At 37.4% G+C, this 24,404-nt stretch overlaps 1 protein-coding gene across 3 annotated transcripts in view; it reads left to right on the forward strand.

Moving 5' to 3' along the window:
- The window catches only part of hgo (homogentisate 1,2-dioxygenase), a 431,143-nt gene that overhangs the window by 140,706 nt on the left and 266,033 nt on the right, over nt 1-24,404 (forward strand). Inside the window, exons 4-5 of one of the 3 annotated variants that reach the window (XM_090379845.1) lie at nt 1,130-1,235; nt 19,485-19,544. The exons of 1 other annotated variant lie outside the window; for it this stretch is intronic. In XM_090379845.1, the coding sequence (XP_090235971.1) occupies nt 1,130-1,235; nt 19,485-19,544 (166 nt within the window). Of the gene's footprint in view, nt 1-1,129; nt 1,236-19,480; nt 19,545-24,404 lie in introns of all 3 variants that reach the window. One more of the 3 variants, XM_090379846.1, reaches the window with a different exon arrangement.

Raw genomic sequence — 24,404 nt, forward strand, 5'->3', positions numbered from 1 at the left:
GCTAATCTAAATCTAAAGAGAGATCTGATTGAGATGTATGAGCCACTGAAGGGGTGAGTAAAATGATTGAGGAAGGTCTCTTCTCCCTTGTAGGTGAGATAGGAGCCATGAGGCACAAATATAAAATCTCAGGGGATAACAAAAGATGCGATTTCATGAAGGTTATCTTTGGGCAGTGGGATTGTTGAACACTGGAATAAGTTGCCTCCTAGTGTGGTAGACGTAGAGAGTCTGGATGAATTCAGAGCAGATTGGGTGCCACCTTATGAGAATTGGAATAATATGAATATTCTGTTTAATTTAATTTTTTAGCTGATGCAGAAAATGTTGTCTTCTCCTTTGCATCATTTGGCCCTTACTATACTAAACCTTACTAGTGCCTATTGTAGTGTATTCTGCATTCTGTATACAGCTTGGGCACTTCCATAGCCAGGTGGGCAGGAGCAGCAGTGCATAGCACACGCTTCTTGATTAGACCGGGGTTCAAGCCCGTGAGCCACCAAATATGGAGGATGCAGAAAGGTCAGGGAATGATCACTGCATATCCGTGGAGCAATATGGCCTTAGTTGCTAATGCTCCTAAAAACCAAATAACAACAACAACAACAACAATGTATACATCTTTTACTCTTGCTTTTGTATTATTAAAGAGGAAATTAAAGTGGTATTCAAAATTTCTAATTTCCAGGAGTACTCTGTTACCATATTGTCTACACATGATGAATTCTATTTGGTATGCAAAAAAAATACTAGTATTGTCACATTTTCATACATAGAGTTGTTTGTTTGTTATTTGGTTTTTAGGAGCATTAGCAACTAAGGCCATATTGCTCTGGGGATATGCGGTGGTCATTCCCTGACCTTTCTGCATACTCTGTATTCGGTGGTCACGGGCTTGAACCCCAGTCTAATCAAGAAGCGTGTGCTACACACTGCTGCTCCTGTCCACTCTATAGGCACCTATGGAGGTGCCTATAGAGTTGTAAAAAAGGCTGTTATTCCCATTTTTGAGCCTTCATTTTTTTTTTTTTTTTTTCTGTCTTAGTGACTAAATATTTATATGTGTATTATTTTAAATGTCGGTTGTTTGCAGCAAACTGTATATTAATTGTATTACTCTTTTTCGCAGCTGGTTTTATCGCATTAGACCTTCTGTGCTCCACTTTCCTTTTAAGAAAATGAGTAGTGGTAATATGATGCACAACTGGAATGAAAGTGATCCAAATCCAAATCAGGTATTCTGCATTGAGATTTTTAGCCAAATATAAAATTAGACTATTATTATTTAAATTTTTTTTTCCCCCTTCAGTTTTCAAAATAAAGCTGTTTAATTAGACTAAAGGAAAAATGCTATCCTAACTATACTGCTCTACTGTTATAGTGAATCTTAAACTATGTTTTTCAGAACCCCAGGATGTCATTGAAAAAAAATTAGTCTACATGCATTCTTTGACATAAATATTTGTAGCATTTCTTATACGCTGTACTGCACTGAATTAGAAGTAATATTTGGAAGGCACTTATGAAATGCTGATGCTCTCCTCTGTAGCCCCTCTCCACAAAGAATGCTGATGCTCTCCTCTGTAGCCCATGCTTTTGAAGTGAGCAAAATTTGTAAAATAAAATTAAGTTGAATGAAAAGAAACATTTTGTGAAAGAAAAAGGATTTTATTTGTCAAGACCACAACTTTCAGCAACTACAATACTCCAGTAAATGAAAAAAACCAAAACAACCCCCCCGACCCTGCTGTTGCCATGTGCTATAGCAATCTCAACTGCAAAGTACTTCTCAAGTAAAGAGGTAAAGAACTAAACAGAGAAGAAATTTATGAACCTAACAATTAAACAACCCAGTAATAATATCCTCTAATTGGTAACTTCAGAACGTTGGAACAGAAGAATTTTTCAGATAGAACTATTGTGTTAAAAAAAATACTATTGTAATTCCTAACCTATATCACCCTTTGCCTATATATTTTATACAAATACAGTAGAGCCTCAGTTATCCAGAATAATTAATGCCAGACCTCTTCTGGATAGCTAAATTTTCTGAATAATCGAATGTAAGGTAAGATTAAATGAATTCTGTTATAATGTACAGTAAACCCCCACTATTCGCGGGGGTTACGTTCCTGAGAAATGCCGCGAATACCGAAAACGCGAATACTGAGTTATGGCTCCCATAGTAATAAAGGGGTTCCGTTCCAAAGTACGAAATATATAAGAAAAACTAGTCTAAAATTTTGTCTATGTATGCATTATATGTACCTTTATAATATGACTATGTACATAGACAATACATCAGTGAAATGCAAGCATAAGGCATCGAAATGAAAATAAGAAACAATTTAATATTAAATGTAATATTTATTAGAAATTTCAAACAAATCTTTCAATCCAGCGGCTTTGCTATAGCTAAAACTTATCCAGTGCTATAACCAGTTTCGCTAACATGTTGATAAAGGAGTTTTGCATTTTCACGAATGATGAGTGAACTTAACGGAATTTTATTTTGAGTTCAGTCTTCTATCCACAGATTTAAAGTTTTTTCCATTTTTTCTAATTTAACATCACGAGTTACAGAGCAAATTTTTGAAGCAATTAGCGCGTTTTCACGGACACTACGACGGATTTTTTCTTCTGATTTCTTGATTGATTGTACCGTTGACTCAATGATTTTATAATGTTTTGCCACTGAGGAGACAATTTCACCATTAGAAATTTTATCTATTAACTCAATTTTATTCACTAATGTCATCACCTTCTTTGGTATTATCACATTTCCCTTGTTATTCGTAGCCATATTTTTGTACGGGTTAGAAAGAACTTGTCCACAATAAAGTCAATTTCTTCCATTAACACACTCGAAAAAGTCTGTTTTACACTGCAAAACGGTAGATTTATCACTTTTGTAAGCATATCAATTTATAAATTGATAAATTTATTCAATTTATAAGCAGATAAATCAAAAGCAAACGACGAAACCTTCCATGGCAAGCGCATAACACATAATGAACAAGGATTAGCGAGAAACATCCACGTTTGCGATTTTCTCCCCCCTTTCCCCCCACCCAATGAGTGCTGTTTTTCTTAGTTGGTATGTAAAGCCTAGTAGCTTCCAAGATAAATTCTTTGAATGCTTCCCATTTTGAATTTGCTGTTGGTAACATCATCAGTTGGTCCCACCGTATAGAATTTAAATACTATCTCAGACCACCATAGTCTCCTTTAGAAAGCAAAAACTCTTCCCGATGGTAGTTACCTCTTTGAGTAAATCGCACTTCAGCACACTGTGATCACTGCCACATAGTGGTTCCTTTATCTGCAGATTCTTAATGCATGAAGAATCACTACTGATAATCAGATCAAGAGTATACTCCCTCTAGTTGCCTCCCGAACATGATGATGTAGAAAACAATCATCCAATAAATCCACAAAAGCCTTGCCAGTGTATAAGTGACCAACCCACAAATTGGAGTCAACATCTGGGAAATTAAAATCCCCCATTATAAGACTCTCATTTACTGGCCCACTCTACTTCCCTGTACAGTTTCTTATTATACTCATCAGAATCATTAGGTCTATAACACACTCCTACTCTCAATTTTGATCTCCCAATGCTTATGTCACACTAAACTGACTCAAGACTGCACTGTCCAGCGATGTCGATTGGCTTCACTTCCTTGGATTTTGTGTGTTTCTTACTAATAGCACAACCCCTCCTCCCTTTCTATCCTGTCTATGTTTTGTGTACACATTGTACTCTCCAAATTCCAGTTCTGCCTTCCTTATATATTTGTGACCCCACATCTCTGATATCCCACCAATATCTGCCTTTAATGTTTTGAGCAATACCTCAAATTCATCAAATTTATTAACAGACTCCTAGCATTGGTGTAGATGCAAGTACACATGAACCTGTTCCTATTCTCTGCTACCCTAACACAAACCATGTGTTTACTTGTACCGGAGTGACTCCCAGCAGTCTCTGACATACCCTGCATCTTGTTTTCCTTAATACTGCTCATTCCAATACAAGCAGTGCAAGAATTACTTTCACCTCTGCCAGTGGCTACTGTTAATCTATTAGTCCTTGTATCTCCCCAAGGTAGCAGTTTTCCAACCCACCTAACACTGCCTTGATAGCATCAGCAGATATTCTTGCACCCTTTCTATTTAAGTGTATCCCATCCCTGTATAAGCAGTCTCTCCTGTTAACAAGCACAGACCATACTGAGAAAAATTCTATCCCTTGAGCCTTGCACAATCTCTCCAGGGCTGAATTGATTGAAAACGCTCTCATCATATAATACAGTGGTACCTTGGATTACGAGTAACTTGGTATGCGAGTGTTTTGCAAGACGAGCAAAAATTTTTAATAAATTTTAACTTGATAAACGAGCGAGGTCTTGCAATACGAGTACAGTCAGACCTCGTATAACACGTGTTTACACTACACGAATTCGATCATACACGATTTATAAATAGGGGAACGATATCTTATATAACACGAACCGAATTCGCTTATGCACAATTAGCCTTTGTGTTTACAAGAAATGGCAGTCGAACGCAGAATCACCCCCAACCGAACGCAACCCGATAGGAATGAAGAGAAGATTTTGAAAATGTATTTATGGTTTTTTATATCAGTGAAGGGGAAACACATTTCACCATAATAACGTAAAAACCAACACAATTCCAGCTATCGGTATAATCGCAAAAGCAATTAGATCGAGTTTACTACCAGTTTATAACAGATTCACTCGCAGAAACGCAACAGGAAATTGTTTTTATTGTTTTATGGTAGTAACCCCTAGAAATGTGCTTTAGTAAAATGTGAGGTGTTAATAGAGTTGTCTCTGCCTTTACGGTGTTGTTTATTCAGTTGCTACACGCGCAGCTTTGTTTATGTGTATCAAGCGTGCCTCCTCGTTTTGTAATTGTGCTTTATTCCCTAAAAATTAGTAAAATAATTAAAAGGTGTGAAAAGTAAGCATCCTGGCGAAGACACTGCAGATTCAGAGAGAAAAAAAAAAAAGCAATATCGATAAACAGAGCGGACTGGGTCAAAAATTCTTACCCGGGAAAATTTATAGTGGCCTCATACTATGGTTTATGGCCAAAATCACACCGGCCTCCGGCCCACCGGGCTACACGCGTGCAGCTTTGTTTATGTGTATCAAGCGTGCCTCCTCGTTTTGTAATAGTGCGAGCGATGAATCTGATTTCCGTGAAATCCTCAAAAGGAGGCAAAAGCAAGTGTCATTGGAAAGATTCCTTGTTAAAGTCGCACAAAAAGATAGCAGTGATTCCGTTAGAGACAGTGAAAGTCGTCCTACCCAATAATTAATAAATTCGATTGCTTTATGTATATTAAATTTAAATATTAAAAATATAAAAAGGTATGTATTTTGTATTAATCATTTTTACAGTATATGAATATTTTTGAGTTTTGGAACAAATCATCTAGGTTTCCATTATTTCTTATGGGGAAATTCGCTTTGATATACGAGTGCTTTGGATTACGAGCACGTTTCTGGAACGAATTATGCTCGCAAACCAAGGTACCACTGTACCTCCTATTTTGTGTGAGCAGAATTGCAGACAATTTCAAATTCAACCCTAATTCACAGCTTTTTTTCAACAGTGACCTGTACTTGTTAAGTAATTCTGCCCATCTCCTACTCTTAGTATCATTAGTGCCAGCGTGTACAATGATATCACCTTTTGTGCCCCTAAAAGATGATATCCACTCTACAGTATCATCAACCTTTGCCCCTGGCAGACATATCCTGGTCCTGTTTCACCTATCCTTTTTACATACCATGTTCCCCGTTTCTCTGACAATAGAGGCACCAACAACTACTAGTTCCTGTGGGACCAGTGCATTCTGCCTTGTGGGTTGCCGCTGTGTTGCGTGATGATCAAGTGCAAGCTCTGGTGTTGATGTGGGCAGCTGAGAGCTTGATGGACCCCTCAATTTAGATCCTTCGAGGGCATCCACCCTGTCCTTCAAGCTCTCATATAGGCCCATAACATCGCTGAGTTTTTGTCTGATTTCCTCACACTCCGTACATCGTGCACACACAAAAACATCCCCCTTGGCCATATCATGTCCTTTTCCTGATTGCTCCGTAAACATCAAGCAAGCAGTGCAATTTAAAAGGCTGTGATTCAGAGGGCAACTGCTCCCCACCCCCAGTTCTCCCCTGAGCCACAGCACTCCATTTAACTTGAGCCTTTTGCTTTGCTGCTCTGGTCTGAGTCATGATTTCGATTCAATTTCAATAAAATTTTAATTTCAGTTCAAAATTATAACCCTAAACTTGTATCCTAATGCAGTTATAACACTATATATCTATATATATTTTTTCAGTATCGTATCAGTAGATAATACTCAGTACGTATCATACTGAGTATTATCTTCGAGTTCCATTATATAACTTCCGTATCAAGTTATGTATTAATTAATTATGTTATGTTTGTAAAATCAAAGTTGTTATATGTATTTAGTTAAAAAGTACAATTTAATTGAAAATGAAGTTTAACAAGATTAATAAATTTTACTGATTAATTGATAATATTATATACTATACTATACTATACTATACTATGCTAATGGTATCTAGTTCAGGATATAACGTTGTATCGTATATAACAATGGCGGCAAGTTATGAATGGTAAATCTATGGACACTTAATTAAGTTAATTAAGTATTAATTAACTTCCAAAATCTCGCTGTCTCAATTCAGAATAAACCAAGGATCTTGACTAGGTCTATAAGCTACTTATAGAAAATAATTTTATATAACAATTAGTCAAGAAAGCGGCTAAATATAGCTAAAAAACGTTTTGTTCGCTGCAGCTGCAAAACTTGTAAAACAAGTAGTAATAGTAGTAGTAGTACAAGAAAACAAGTGAATGAGCTTATGCAGCATCAGCCAAAAAAAACCACACCATTCCTTCCAAATGCCTGTCCAGTTCCTCCTTAAATTTATTTAGCCTATCAACTTCCACAACGACAGATGGAAGTTTGTTCCAGCAATTAACCACCCGCTGGCTAAAGGCAAATTTCCACACATCTATTCTACATCTGTCTTTTCTTAATTTGAATTTATGCCCCCTTAGGTTCATAATCTGAACAAGTGGAAGGATCCCATCAGAATTCAGCGTGCTCAACCCATTCAAGGCCTTATACACCTCAATGAGATCACTGCGCAGGTGCCTAGTCTCCAGCCACTGCAATTTGCAGAACTTAAGCCTCTCTTGGTAAGAGGATCCCTTCATTCCCCTCACCAATCTTTTTGCCCTTCTCTGTACACTCTCAAGCAAATCTACATCCTTCCTAAAATGAGGCCTCCAGACCTGTACGCAGTACTCAAGGCGTGGCCTGACCATTGCCTTATACAGAGGGACAATCACCACCTCCTTTTCCCTGCTAGAAAAATTCCTATATATCATTGACAAAACCCCATGACCTGCCCTGGCAGCCTGTCTGCATTGCTCAGAAAACTTCATATCTGACTGCACAATTATTCCCAGGTCTTTTTCATTTTCTACCACCTTAAGTGTAGTACCACACAGTTGGTTGCGTTTCTCTGGGGTTACTTCTACCCATATGTAGTACTTTGCATTTGTCAAGGTTAAACTTCAGTTGCCACTTCTTAGCCCATCTGCCCAAATTATCTAGATCCTGTTGCAGTAGCACACTACCATTACTGTCATTAACAACCCTGTCAACCTTTGTATCATCTGTAACCTTCGACATTAAGCCTGATATACCTTCATCAATATCATTGATAAATATACAAAACAACAGTGGACCCAACACCGAACCCTGTGGGACTCCACTAATAACATTAGTCCACGAAGAGCACCACCCATTAATTACCACCCTCTGCCTTCTCCCACTCAACCATCCTTTTATCCATTGTAGCAACTTACACTTAATACCATTCTGCTCCAATTTGTATAATAGTCTTCCATGCGCAACAGTGTCAAAAGCTTTCCTGAAATCTAAATATATGATATCAAAATTATTTTTTGCATTCAGTTCCTTTGTAACCACATCATTGGATTGGATACCCTTACCGATACTGATCTATCTAGTTATATTAAAGAAGCAGCAAAAGACACAAACAAATCCTCAGCCCTAATTATGAGAGCATCCTTGGATTCATTGGAAGTTCCCATAGATTTGAGGTATGCAAATGTCTCTCCTATTCAAAAAGGAGGATAAAAGGGCAACATGAGCAATTATAGACCTGTAAGCTTGCCTTCTGTTCCAGAGAAAATAATGGTGTTGGTGATTAAAGAAAGATTGCAGGATCATCTTAACAGGAATGGAATTATATGGAAAACACAGCATGAGTTTGTTATGGGGTGAATCTGATTAACTTCTGCGATGCAATTACAAAGGAAGTGGATGCAAACAGTAATTTTAACATCATATATTTAAATTTCATTGAATTTTTTGACACCGTTTCTTACAAAAATGCTGCTGTACAAATTGGATCACTGTGGCATTTAGGTAAGTTACTGCTATGTAGAAAGAAATGGTTGAGGGGCAGAAAACAGAGGATGTTGTTGTTGTAAAGGAGCACTATTCTTTTTGGTTTAATACGTTATTAATGGAGCCTCTGGTTCAGTGATGGGGTCTCCTTACTCTTTACAGTATTTATTAACAACATTGATGAAGACATATCAAGCTTAATATCTAAGTTTTCAGATGATACAAAGGTTGGTAGCGTGATTAATGAAAGGAAGTAGGGCATACTACTGCAGCAAGACAGAAAAATTAGGCAGGTGGGCTGAGAAGTGACAGTTGAAATTTAACATTGATACCCTTACCGATAAGGGTATCAATGTTAAATACCATGATTCCACTTATTACAAAAGTCAGATATATTTGTTAAATTTGAGTAACAGTTACTTGTGTTTGACAAATTTGATGATGATGGATATGAACATTTTAACATCCTAAGTACTGGCATACCTGCTGCAATATAAGTGCAAAAGCCTTGCTCTTGTTTTGTTCTCCTACCTTGCATCTGACCTATAGAAAACAACATTCAAGTAGTTGATGCATCTCACATACATTTTTCATAAGAGGAGACAATGCTTGTTTTTAGTAATTTTTTAAATTCTATATAGTGGGACCAACTGATAATGTTACCAACAGCAAATTCTAAATAGGGATCATTCAAGGAATTCATCTTGGAAGCTACTAGGCTTTTCATACCAACTAAGAAATCCTGTTCAAGGTTTGGGCCTTAAAGGATGTCAGATGACCTAATGAGACTTGTGGCAGAGAAAAAAAAATGCATGGGATGCATATAAATTATCAGAAGACAGATTCCTATGGTAGATATAAGATAGTCTGTAATCAAGTCACAAAGGATGTTAGGCAAGCAAAGGCAGATTACGAGAAATCTTTGGCAAATAATGCAAAGAAAAACAGTAAAGACTTCTTTACTTATGTAAACTCTAGAAGGAAGGTGATGAATCAGATTGGTCCACTTGACATTGACGGTTCGATTGTTCATGAACCTCTGGTAGCTAACAAATTGAATGTGTAATTTTCATCTACATTTGCACACAAGGAGGTCTGTGGGGAAGTGGAAGCCAGAAGCTTATCAAACTCTGGCAGGGAGCTAAATGATTTTGTAATAACTGAGAGCAAACTGAAGGAGAAATTGTTGAAGTTAAACATAAGGAAGGCACCTGGGGTGGATGTGATCTATTCAGTTATATTAAATAAAGCAGCAAAGGAAGTAAGCAAACCCTTAGAATTATGAAAGCTTCCTTGGACTCAGAGGTGGTCCCCATGGACTGTAGAAGTGCAAATGTGTCCCCAATTCACAAAGGAGGATCAAATGGTGACACAAGTAATTACAGACGTGTTAGTTTAGCTTCTGTTCCAGAGAAAATAATGGAGTCACTGGTTAAGGAAGCAATGCAGGATCATCTAGACAGTACTCAGTTATAGTTCAGACACAGCATGGATTTGTTAAGTTGAAGGCTTTTCTGACAAATTTGGTTGACTACCATGATGTGGTCACAAAGGAACTGTATGCAAAAAAATAATTTTGATACCGTATACTTTGATTTTAGGAAAGTTTTTGATACTGTGGCACATGGAAGACTACTATACAAATTGGAGCAGTATAGAATTTAGGACGAATTGCTACAATGGATAAAAGGATGGTTGAGGGGGAAAAGACAGAGTGTGGTTATCAATAGACACCACACTTGTCGTGGAGTAATGTTACTAGTGGAGTCCGCTGGGGTTCGGTGTTGGGCCTATTGTTGTTTTCTGTATGATATTGATGAAGGTTTATTAGGGTTAATTATTATTATTATTATTATTATTATCCATATGGTGCTAGGAAGCCTGAAGCTTATGCTGCCAAAAAAAATTCCTGAGTTACCCTGAGAGAGAGAGAGAGAGAGAGAGAGAGAGAGAGAGAGAGAGAGAGAGAGAGAGAGAGAGAATGTCTAAGTTTGCAGACGATATGAAGGTTGGCAGGGTTGTTAATCATAGTAATGAGAGCATGCTACTGCAATAGGATCTGGAAAGGTTCAGCAGGTGGGCAGAGAGGTGGCAACTGAAGTATAACATAGACAAGTGTAAAGTACAGCATATGGGTAGCAGTAACCCACAAAAATGTATCAACTGAGGGTACTACACTCAGGGTCATGGAGAGTGAAAAGGACCTGGGGTAATTGTGCAGTTAGATATGAAATTTTCTGAACAGTGCAGACAGGCTGCAAGAGTTGTCATTATTTGGTTTTTTAGGAGCATTATCAACTAAAGCCATATTGCTCGGGGGATATGCGGTGGTCATTTCCTGACCTTTCCGCATCCTCCGTATTCAGTGGTCATGGGCTCGAACCCCGGTCTAATCAAGAAGCGTGTGCTACACACTGCTGCTTCTGCCCACTTGGCTACGGAGGTGCAGGCTGCAAGAGTATCTCGTGGTGTCTTGTCAATGATATACAGGAATTTTGCTAGCAGGGATAAGGAGGTGATTGTCCCCTTGAATAAGGCAGTACCTTGAGTACTTTATACAGGTCTGGAGGCCTCATTCTAGGAAATATGTAGAGCTGCTGGAACGAGTACAGAGAAGGGCAATGAGATTGGTGAGTGGAACAAAGGGTGGTGTTACCAAGAAAGGCTTAAGTTCTGCACATTACAGATTCTGGAGACTAGGCACCTGCAAGGTGATATAATCGAGGTGTATAAGGCCTTGAGCAGTTTGAGCTAGCATCAGTGCTGATGGGATTCTTCCTCTTGCTCAGATTACTCACCTGAGGGAACATAAATTCAAATTGAGCCGTTTAGGGTTTTGAACATAAATTCAAATTGGTCTGATTGAGCCGTTTAGGGTTTTGAATGGCATTCTTCCTCTTGCTCATACTATACATGTGATGGCACAATTCAAATTGAGGAAGGATGGTTGCAGGATAGATGTGTGGATATTATCCTTGAGCCAGCAGTTGTTTGATTGTTGGAACAAACTTCCATCTGTTGTTGTGGAAGTGGGTAATATGATTCGAGAAGAATTGGAAAAGTTATTGGAGGGGATGGATGGGTGATGCTGGAAGTTTTTTTTTTTTTTTTTTTTTGCTAATGCTTTAGAAGCTTGCTTTCTTTCATTATTTGTCATTACTAATATTAACTGCAATTTCCTAGTATTTCCCTATTCTGCATGTTTCCAACGTTCAGTAATGCTTTTAAAATAACTTCCTTCACCAATATGTTTGTTTTCCATACAATGAAATGTGTTTTTATATATAATGTCTTCTCCTAGTTGAGAATTGTGTTTCTTAAAATGCTGCCCATTTTGTGATATAGGGTATTATAATATCAATTCAAACATAGGGTATATTATAATATCAGTTGAAACAAAGAGGGTTGTGGAGACGGGATGTCCATGTCAATTCAGGCAAGACAGTTTCGTGTACTACAATCGTGCGTGTGTGTGTCACAATTTGTTCTGTGCAACAATTTAGTATGTGACAGATTTGGTGGAAGGTGAGAATTTAGTGAAAGATAGCGAACGGGAATAAGAATTTGTTGAAAGGTGGAGTAAGTTGTTTTGGAGAGCAGCACTAGAAATCATTAATAGATACTAGTTGGTTAATGCACATCTTCTGATGTTTGTTTTGCAACCCACATTATACTTTTTATTGAAAGCAGTTAAAGTTAGTGGTAGGCTAGTTCCATAGATGAGTTAGGGTACAAACACACTTTTATCACATCATGTGAATCTCGTCATGTCCCTGTCACAGAGTAGTACTCAGTGATCCCTGTTTAATGTAAACTGTGAAGTCCGTCGAAGAAACGTCGTCACTGTAATGTATGGTGGCCAGATTAAAAATTTGATCTCTAGGTACTCATGCTTATGTTTGGGGTATTCATTTCTCATTTAGGGGTACTCGCATTATATGTAAGAAAACCAAACAATTTTAATAACAACCATTTTATTTCTATATTTTGTTGATTTTTTTTTTACAAGTTCGTGGAATGCAAAATTAGTCAAATTTAAATAAAATTAACCGAATTTTAGCCCATGCTTTAATTTGTTTAATTCGGAAAATTTTATTGCAAAAGTTATAAACACTAAAGGAAACTTTTATAAATATTAACATCAAATGTTTTACATAATTGTTTACAATACACATTCAGTAAACCTGATTTATTTTATCAAAAAGAAAATATTTACCTAGCAATACTTTTCATTTGAGTGAATTTTCTTTAACAGTTTTTCATTTTTTAGTACATAATGCATAAAATTCTTTGCATGACATATTGTGATTGGTTTTCTGCAACAGTTCTCCTTCAACATTCTTTAGGTCTAATTTATTTCTATCCTTTTTCCATGCGTTAAACATTGAGCTAAATACTTGCTCACTCATTGCATTTAAGTGAGGCAAAGCAAAAACAAAATTAATATTTTTTTCTGTATTACATACTTTGTACGCATATGCATTTAAAATTTTTATCCAACTATCTATAGTATTTTTGAGGTCTTTTGTCTCAATATTTCTACAGAATGATTTCAACAGAACATATTTTTCATACAGCAAATCGATATTAATATTGGGAATTTTAAATAAAAAAAAGTTTGCTGTCTGAGCCTTAAACCATTACAACGAAATAAAAAAGAAGTCAAGTAGAATGTAAAAAGTTACAAAGTAACAATAATATAAATATTCTACAACCCTCTTTGTAAATAGGATAGAATGTCATATTTGAGTCTTTAATTAAGGGTGCATTTCAACGACAACTTTATCATCAGTTAATTCTTTTTTCCTAAATAATCATCTCAACAGGGTGTTTTATAATTTCTGCTTTTTTCAAATGTTAAAAAAGAGATATCTTGGATAATAAAATTTCCAAAAGGGGTACATCTAGCAACCTGTAACGTTGTATATGTGTCATTCTCTTTGAGGAAAGCTGAAGCAAAATGAATTGCCACAGTTCATCTGCCTCTTCAGATTTTGAAGAAGATTTAGAAAATGAATGCGCTTTTCTTATAGCCGAGAAAACAAAAGAGTACACAATAGATACACAACATCAACTGGAAGAGAACAGAAAAAGGCAAATTCCATCATTTACTGCAGGACTTAGAAGAATATGAAAATCGTTTCAAGATGTACTTACAGATGAATAAAGATATTTAATTTCCTATATTAAGGATGACATTCAAGGGCAAAATACACAATTTCGAAATTCAATCAGCGCTAAGGAAAAATTAGTTATATGTTAAAGGAAAGTTAAAATACTGCAAGTTTAATTTTGAATAAGGATTTATTCTGTAAAAATACGAATCAAAAATTTTTAATGAAATTTAATAACAACAAAAAACTACTTCCCAACCCTAAAAATTAAACTTGTAAGAAATTGTTATGAATTGTGCAAATTGAAATGATCGACTTGTTCGTCCTCTCAATTTCGAAATTCAATCAGTAATTTGTAATTCTGTTGGTCCATTTTCCTCCTTTAAGCCATTTTTGAGCGTCCCTGTGATTGGACATTTGCGGTGAGTATGCCGAGTAGCTGGTCGAAGTTGAGGGTGCTTCAAAATAGGCGCAGGAGCAACGTCCTTGATGTTGTTCTTACCTGTACAAAATGCACAGGTAAGAATATCTGTGCATTTTGAGTGCACAGATATTCTTACCTGTGCACTCAAAACAGATTATTTACTTCTAATTTAATTTTCTATTAGCATTTCCTTCATTTTCCTCTTGTCATGCGGTCACGCCTTACGAAATTTCTGTTCAGACAGAAAGTGATAATGATGTCATTATATGTGTGGGCAACGTTTTTTGATTTTTGCGACAAGGCTACTAGTGACGGTCGTGTTCCAAGCCGCTAAGTGGATTTTTCTTATTTATTGATTTGAAATTATTGTTTTTCTAAAACTTTTGATTTAAATTTAGTAGTATAACATTATTTTGTGATTTTTTGATTAATTTGTTGTATTTATTCTTTACTCGGCCTTGTAAAAGTATCGGTAAGGGTTTCCACGTGTTCGTAACTACCGCTACCGTTAGTAACTTTCCCGCCATTGTGATACCGTACTAGATATACCGTAGGTTATATACCGTACTAGATAGCGTTAGTTGAACTTCGTTAGCAGTTAAATTGTACGTTTAAATAAATACATATAACGACTTAGATTACAAACGTAATATAATTAATAACATAACTTAATTAATAAATTAATAGAATCATGACTCAGACCAGAGCAGCAAAGCAAAAGGCTCAAGCTAATGGAAGTGCTGTGGCTCAGAGCAGAACTGAGGGGGGCAGTTGTCCTCTGACTCACAGCCTTATAAAATGCACTGTTTGCTTGATGTTTGCAGAGCAATCGGGTACGGGACATGATACTGCCAAGGGGGATGTCTTTGTGTGTGTGCGCGATGCAAGGAGTGTATCGATATCAGGCAACAACTCGGCGTTCTTATGGGCCTATATGAGAGCTTGAAGGACAGGGTGGATGCCCTCGAAGAAACTAAATTGAGGGGCCCATCAAGCTCTCAGCTGCCCACATCAACACCAGAGCTTGCACTTGGGCATCGCGTGACACAGAGACAACCCCCAAGGCAGAATGCGCTGGTCCCGAAGGAACTAGTAGTTGTTGGTGACTCTATTGTCAGGGGAAACGGGGAACATGCTTTGTAAAAAAGATAGGTGGAACAGGACCAGGGTATGTCTGCCAGGGGCAATGGTTGATGACGTTGTAGAGCGAATATCATCTTTTAAGGGCACAAAAGGTGATATAGTTGTACACGTTATCACTAATAATATTAAGAGTAGGAGACTGGCAGAATTACTTAACAAGTACAGGTCACTGTTGAACAAAAGCCGAGAATTAGGGTTGAATTTGAAAGTGTCTGCAATTCTGCCCAGACACGATAGGAGGGAGTATATGATGAGAGCCTTGTCGATCAATTCGGCCCTGGAAAGATTGTGCAAGGCTCAAGGGGTAGAATTTTTTTCATCCTGGACTGTACTTGTTAACAGGAGAGATTGCTTCTACAGGGATGGGATACACTTAAATAGAAAGGGTGCAAGAATATTTGCTGATGCTATCGAGGCAGTGTTAGGTGGGTCGGAAAACTGCTAGCTTGGGGGGAGACAAAGACCAATAGATTGACAGTAGCCACTGGCAGAGGTGAAAGAGATTCTTGCACTGCTTCTATTAGAATGAGCAGAAGCCTGAAAAACAAGATGCATGGTATTTCAGAGACTGCTGGGAGCCATTGCGGTACAAGTAAACACATGGGTTGTGTTAGGGTAGCTAAGAATAGAAACAGGTGCAGGTATACTTGCGTGTACACCAATGCTAGGAGTTTAGTAAATAAATTTGATGAATTTGAGTTATTGCTCAAAACATCGAAGGCAGATATTGTTGGGATATCAGAGACGTGGTGTCACACAGATATAAGGGATGCGGAACTGCAATTTGGGGAGTACAACGTCTACAGAAAGGATAGACAGGATAGGAAGGGGGGAGGTGTTATGCTATTAGTTAAGAAACACATAAAAACCAAGGAAGTGAAGCCAGTCGACATCGCTGGACAGTGCAGTGTGGAGTCAGTTTGGTGTGACATAAACATTGGGAGATCAAAATTGAGAGTAGGAGTGTGCTATAGGCCTAATGACTCTGATGAGTATAATAAGGAACTGTACAGGGAAATAGAGTGGGCCAGTAAATCAGAGTCTCTTATAATGGGAGATTTTAATTTCCCAGATATTGACTGGATTTTGGGGGCTGGTTACTCACACACTAGCAGGGCTTTTGTGGATTTATTGGATGATTGTTTTCTACATCAGCATGTTCGGGAGGCAACTAGAGGGAGTAATACTCTTGATTTGATTATCAGCAGTGATTCTTCATGCATTAAGAATCTGCAGATAAATGAACCACTAGGTGGCAGTGATCACAGTGTGCTGAAGTGGGATTTACTCAAAGAGGTAACTACCATTAGGGGTAAAGGGAAGGGTTATTGCTTCCGTAAAGGCGACTACGATGGACTGAGACAGTATTTAAATTCTATACAGTGGGACCAACTGATGATGTTACCAACAGCAAATTCAAAATGGGAAGCATTCAAAGAACTTATCTTGGAAGCTACTAGGCTTTACATACCAACTAAGAAATATTGTTCAAGGTTTAGGCCAAAATGGATGTCAGATGAACTAATGAGGCATATGGCAGAGAAGAAAAATGCATGGGATACATACAAATTAACACATGACACAGAAGCCTATGATAGATACAAGTTGATATGCAACCAAGTTACAAAGGAGGTTAGGCAGGCGAAGGCAGATTACGAGAAATCCTTGGCAAGGGATGCAAAGTAAAATAGCAAAGAGTTCTTTACTTATGTAAACTCTAGAAGGAAGGGGATGAATCAGATTGGTCCACTTGATATTGATGGGTCAAGTGTTGATGATCCTGCTCAGGTAGCTAACAAACTAAATGAATATTTTGCATCGACATTCACACATGAGGAGGTATTCAGCGAGGGGAATGCCAGAGGTGTATTCAACTCTAGCAGTAAGCTACAGAATCTTGAAATAACTGGGAGTAAAGTGGAGGAGAAACTGTTGAAGATAAACACAAGAAAGGCACCTGGGGTGGATGGGATCTATCCAGTTATATTAAAGGAGGCAGCAAAGGAAGTAAGCAAACCCTTAGCCATAATTATGAGAGCTTCCTTGGACTCAGGGGAGGTACCCATAGACTGGAAATGTGCAAATGTGACCCCAATTCACAAAGGACGATCAAAGGCTGACACAAGTAATTATAGACCTGTGAGCTTAACTTCTGTTCCAGGAAAATTAATGGAGGCACTGGTTAAAGAAGCACTGCAGGATCATTTAGACAAGACTTCAGTTATAGCTCAGACACAGCATGGTTTTGTTAAGGGGAAGTCTTGCCTGACCAACTTGATTGGATACTATGATGCAGTCACAAAAGAACTGGATGCAGGGAATAACTTTGATATTATATACTTGGATCTTAGAAAGGCTTTTGATACTGTTGCACATGGAAGACTGCTACACAAATTGGAGCAGTGTGACATTGGAGGCAAATTGCTGCTATGGATAAAGGGGTGGTTGAGGGGGAGAAGACAGAGAGTGGTAATCAATGGACACTGCTCATCGTGGACTGATGTTATTAGTGGAGTCCCTCAGGGCTCAGTGTTGGGTCCATTATTGTTTTCTGTATTTATAAATGATATTGATGATGGTATATCGGGCTTAATGTCCAAGTTTGCAGACGATACAAAGGTTGGCAGGGTTGTCAAGGACACTACTGACACTATGCTGCTGCAACAGGATCTGGAAAGGTTGAGCAGATGGGCTGAGAGGTGGCAAATGAAGTTTAACATTGACAAATGTAAAGTACTACACATGGGAAACAGCAACCCCAGAGCAACGTATCAACTCTGTGGTACAACACTGACAGTGGTAGAGAATGAAAGGGACTTGGGGGTGGTTGTGCAGGCAGATATGAAGTTCTCTGAGCAGTGCAGATGGGCTGCAAGAGTAGCTCATGGAGTATTGTCAATGATATACAGGAATTTTTCCAGCAGGGATAAGGAGGTGATTATTCCATTGTATAAGGCGATGGTCAGGCCACACCTAGAGTACTGTATACAGGTCTGGAGGCCTCATTTCAAGAAGGATGTACAGCTGCTGGAACGAGTACAGAGAAGGGCAACAAGATTAGTGAATGGAACAAAGGGGTGCTCTTACGAAGAAAGGCTTAAGTTTTGCAAATTACAGTGTCTGGAGACTAGGCACCAGCGAGGTGATCTGATAGAGGTGTATAAAGCCTTGAATGGTTTAAGCATGCTCAATGCTGATGGGATTCTTCCTCTAGCTCAGAAAAATCACCTGAGAGGGCATAAATTCAAATTGAGGAAAGACAGATGTAGGATAGACGTGCGGAAATTTGCCTTTAGCCAGCGCGTGGTTGGTTGGTGGAACGGACTTCCATCCCTTGTGGTGGAGGTTGATAGCCTAAATAAGTTTAAGGCTCAGCTGGACAGGTATTTTGAACGAACAGAGGGGTGAAGTGGAAGTGGTTTTTTTTTTTTTTTTTTTGGCTGATGCTACATATGCTTGCTTTCTTGCATCAAATGCCTCTACTAATGCTAATGCTAATGCTAAAATCTGAGATCCTGACAATGTTATTCGGCCTTGAAGCCCGACGTGTTAACTTGTGAATACAGCCAATTAGAACAGTGCTCTCCGAGCAATAAAATAATTGGTAAATATAGCTCCCCCACATTTGACGTTAGATATATATACGAGTGAAGTCTTGTGAAGTGATAATAGTGTGTTTGCGACCTTAAGGGCAGGAACCTTGAATGGGTGAGTGAGTGAGCGAGCTTCCTTGGTCATTGTGATAAGGTCTTGGAATCGTGACCCGGACCACAATTCTACGGGGAAAGACATACATCATTCTGGCCTAATGTCATATTTTCTCCAGGGCCTGTGGCAGCTCTCAAATGCCCCTGATTAACAGTTGTAAGCTAGAATACACTTGGTTAGCATGGAGGAGGGTAGTTAAAAGGTATTTATTTTTTGTTACAATCAACTAAAGCTATGAGGCAGTTTTTTTTTTTTTTATATTAAGCAGATAAAGGAAACTGATTGGCCAGCTGGGAGTCATTTGCTCTCTTAAGAGAGAGCAAATGGTATCATCTCCCTTCTGTTACTTTCCTGGACATCCTGATCACTGAGAGTGTGTAGTTCTTGTGATTAAGGAATTGCCAAAGGTTCTGGAATGTGATGCTCTTAACAAAGGTCATAATCTGAGATATTTTTGATCCCACCTCATAATTGCCATGTACAAAAATGTGAATGCCAATTAACAAAGTTTTTTAGCTACTTTGAAGACTTTTGTGAGTTTGTATTTATTTGTGTATAAATTTATCACATTTTTATGTTTCAGATGAGATGGCTTCCATTTGATATACCTTCTCTACCACTGCATAAAGTAGACTTTGTTCAGGTAATTTAAAATAATTGCCATGAGATTATAGTAAAGTTTTGTATTATGAATGCAGTTTTCTGTAATACTGTAATTGAATATATCATAAAAGTTAAATTCTTCTGACATGCAAAGAGTATGAAAGTTTGAGGACAAAAACTGTCTCTTTACTCTATACAACTGATTTAATGAAGCTAAGAAAAAAGCAATATCGAGTTCATTGACTTTTCTACAGTGTCATGAATCATGGATATTATCCTATTGAGACTAATCTAAGTGAGATTATCTGTATAATAAATGTTTACATATTATGTAGTTAAATGCTCATATTATATAATGATATTTCCAGACAGTTTCTGTCATAAGGCAAAGATGTATTTTGCTGTTTAAAGAATGTCTATTTATACAGATATAATTTTGTTACAGTGAAAGGTAATGAGTTTTTGCACAAAGGATTAGTTTTAAGAATTTAACTTTCTAAGAATAAAAAGATTCATATAAATTCTTGAAGACACAACAAATTCTAAATACAGTTTATTATAAAATGAAAGACAGTTAAAACTCATGAAATTAATAGAATACAATGAATAAATAGAATATGTAAATTAAATACAGTTGATTTATTTTATGTATCATTTAAATAAAATGTTTATAAAAAAGAAATGTTTTATATTAGCAAATTGTAATTATATTCCTGATAATTCTGCATTCTTCTGATTCTAGGGATGTGCCACCTTAGCCAACTCAGTAGTTAATAAAAGGATTTCATTCAGATTTTGAACTCATATACAGTATAAAGCTTTGTTATCCAGCATACAAGGGGTATTCTGGTTATCTGAGCATTTTATCAATCTAGGAAAAACCAATGAATAACAATAGCTAAACTAAAATTTTAGTTATCATAATTCTGTAATATCTGAAATTTCAGTATTTTGTTGTAAATATACACTAGAGATATTTTGGGAAAAATTTAAGATGGGAAGTTGGGTTATAAAAAATTTTGTGCATATGGACCATTTTAGAGCTCAAAAAACATGAGCAGATAAGTTCTTTATAACCTTAACAAGAGTAGTAGAACCTAATGATAATGAAAAGAATATTGTTGGTTAGAGATTTTAATACTATTGTACAAAATGACAGTTGCATCTAGAGAGAAATTTTAGTTAAAAATGGAGCAAAAAGTAAACCTAACAATAACAGTAAAATGCCTCTAGAATTTTTTACAAGCTGTGCAGTCTTAATTACACATACAGTATTTCAGCAAAAAGGATAGCCACAAGTTTGTGGCTAGCACATAATAGAAGACAAAGCATGACTGACTATGTCATTATAGCAGTGGATCTTAAGCAATTAGTTGAAACTAAAGGCTATATAGAAGACTAGAGATTTTAAGTAACTATTATTTATATTGGGCAAATTAGTAGATTGCCTGGGAAATGGAAAATGTGTTGTGTAAGAAGGATAGGCAGAATATGACCAAGGTATGTCTGCCAGGGGCAAAAGTAAATGACATTATAAAGTTGTGGGTTTGAATTGAATTTGAAAGTGTCTGCAATTCTGCCTAGACATGATAGGAGGGAGTATAATGATGAGAGCCTTTTCAATCAATTTGGTCCTGGAATGTGTGAGGCCCATGGTCTGTGCCCGTTAACAGTAGAGACTGTTTTCATAGGGAAGAGATACACTTAAATATAAGAGATGCAAGAATATTTGCTGATGCTATCGAGGTAGTAATAGGTGGGTCAGAAAACTGCTGGCCTGGGTTGATACACAGAGATTAACCAGAGCTGCAGGCAGAGGTGAAAGTTATTCTTGCACTGCTACAATTGGCATGCAGCAGCCTAGAAACCAAGGTGTCGGGGATTTTAGGCCCTGCTGTGGATCGTCATGAAACAAATAAATACATGGGCTGTGTTATGGTAACTTCCCAGATGTTGACTGGGGTTTGTGGATTGGTCACCCACACACTAGCAAGATTTTTATGGATTACTTGAATGACTGTTTTCTACAGCAGCATGTTAGAGAGGCAACAAGAGGAAGCAGTACTCTTGATCTGGTTATCAACAGTGATTCTTCATGCATTAAGAATCTGCAGGTAAAAGACCAACTGTGGGGTAGCAATCAGTGTATTAATATGAAATTTAATTAGACATAACTACTGTCAAGGGTAAATTGAAAGACTTTTGCTTTTGTAAGGGTGACTACAGTGGTCTCAGGCAGTTTTAAATTCTATGCAGTGGGATCAGCTGATGATGTTATCAATAGCAAATTCTAAATAGGAAGCATTCAAGGAAGTATTCAAAGAAGCTACTAGGCTTTTCATACCAACAAAGAAATACTGTTCAAGGCTTACAGCTAAATGGATGTCAGTGACTTATTGAAACACGTAGGAGACAACAAAAGTGCATGGGATGCATATAAATTATCAAGTGACACAGAAGCCTATGGTAAATATAAATTAGTCTGTAATCAAGTCACAAAAGGAGGTTTGGCAAGCTTAGGCAGATTATGAGAAGTCTCTTGCAAGGAATGCAAAGAAAAACAGCAAAGACTTCTGTGATTATATTAACAGTAGAAGGAGAGGGCTGAATCACACCGGGTCACTTGATGTCTTATGGGTTAACTGTTGATGACCCTGCTCATGATGTGGACAAATTGAATAGGTGTTTTGCATCTACATTCACACATGAGGAATTGTTTAGGGATGGAGATGCCAGAAGTTTATCAAACTGTAACAAGGAGCTAAATGACTTTGTGATAACTGGAAGGAAAGTGGAGAAGAAATTGTACAAATTGGAGCAATGTGGCTTTAAGGGATATGCTATGGATAAAGGCATGACTTAAGTGGAAGAAGACAAAAAGTAGTTATCAGTGGGCACTGCTCTTTGTGGACTAATGTTATTTATGGAGTCCCCCAAGGTTAAATGCTTGACTCATTGTGGTTTTCAATATTTATCAGTGATATTGATGAAATAATATCAAGCTTAATGTCAAAGTTTCCAGATGATACAAAGGTTGGTTAACAACAGTCATCAGAGTGACCTACTGCAACAAGATCTAGGAAAATTGGGTCGATGTGCTTAATATTGACAAATGTAAGATACTGTACATGGGTAGCAGTAATCTCAGAGAAACTTATCCACTGCATGGTACTGCACTCAGGGTAGCGGAGAATGAAAAAAAGCCTGGTGGTAGTTGTGCAGTCTGACATAAAATTCTCTTAGCAGTGTAGACATGCTGCCAGGATAGCTCGTGGTATTTTGTCAATGATATACAGAAACTTTGCTAGCAGGGAGAAGGAGGTGATATAAGGCCATCTTGAGTACTCTTTGTGTAAGGCCATCTTGAGTACTCTTTGTATAAGGCCCTCTTGAGTATTCTATACAGATCCGGAGGCCTCACTTTAGGATGGATGTAGATCTGCTGGAATGAGTGCAGAGAAGGGTAATCAGACTGGTGAAGGGAACAAAAGAGTGCTCTTAACTGGAAGGGCATCAGTTCAGCAAATTGATGCATCTTGAGACTAGGCACCTGCGGGGAAATCTTATTGAGGTGTTTAATGCCTTGAATGGATTGAATAAGCTGATTGTTAATGGCATCCTTTCTCTCATGACAAGGGTATAAATTCAATTTGAGGAAGGGTGGTTGCAGAATAGATGTGTGGAAGTTTGTCTTCAGCCAGCGGGTTGTTAATTTTGGAACCGACTTCCATCTATTGTTGTGAATGTGGACAGGTTGAATAAATTCAAGAAAGAACTAAACAGATTTTTGGGAGGGTATGGATTGGTGAACTGTGTAGGATTTTTTTTTTTTTTGGCTGATGCTATTTAAGCTTGCTTTCTTGCATCATTTGCCATTACTACTTTAGTACTACAAATGGTAATTAGTATCAAAAATAACAGGTATAAAAAATTGCTAAAACAAATAAAATCAGAGTGCTTAGCTTTGTCAAAAACCATTAAATATAAAAGCCTTCTTTCTGAAAAGTTAACATTGACTTTAGATGAAGAATGGCAAAAATTTAGCAGAACTCAATGAAAGCTGCAAAAGAGCTGTGTCGGGGAGAAAGTCTGTAAAAAGAGGAAATTCTGAATGCCATGGTAGATCCAAGAAGTTACAAGAGGCAGATTGATAAAAAAAATATATATATATTATATATAAAGAATTTTTGACAACTAAAAGTAGTAAATCTTTATTGGAATATAAAGAAAAGTGCAGCAGGCTAAAGAAAAATATTTGGAAGATTTTAGAAATATAGAGAAAAAATTTTGAGTTGCTGAACAAAGCATCTGAATTGCACATCACTAAAGAAGAACAGATTGAAATGGGAATAAATACAGTTGCTACAATTGAGGTAGAATAGGTCATAGAAAATATCATTGAAGAGGTGCAGCAAATCTAGTTGATAGCATTAGCAGAGGCATATGATTCAAGAAAGCAAGCTTATATAGCATCAGCAAAAGAAAAAACAAAAAACTCTTCCCATTTTACCCATCAATTCACTCTAAAAGTTTATCTAGTTCAGCCTTGAATTTATTAAGTTGTTAACTTCCACAATGACAGATGCAAGTTTGTTCCTGCAATCAACCACCCTCTGGCTAAAGGCAATTTCTGCACGTCTATTCTACAACTGTCTTTCCTCAATTTGAATTTATGTCCCCTCAGGTGCAGAATCTGAGCAAGAGGAAGAATCCTATCAGCATTTTGCTTGCTCAAACCATTCAAGGCCTTATACATCTCAATAAAATCGCCTCGCAGGTGCCTCGTCTCCAGACTCTGCAATTTGCAGAACTTGAAAGCTTTCCTTGGTTACAGCCACCCTTTGTTCCATATACTAATCTCATTGACCGTCTCTGTACTCATAGCTCTACATCTTTCCTA

This window comes from Mastigoproctus giganteus, chromosome 8 (assembly GCF_048544385.1).
Source record: "Mastigoproctus giganteus isolate SK-2022 chromosome 8, ASM4854438v1, whole genome shotgun sequence".
In the NCBI taxonomy this organism is placed as follows: Eukaryota; Metazoa; Arthropoda; class Arachnida; order Uropygi; family Thelyphonidae; genus Mastigoproctus; species Mastigoproctus giganteus.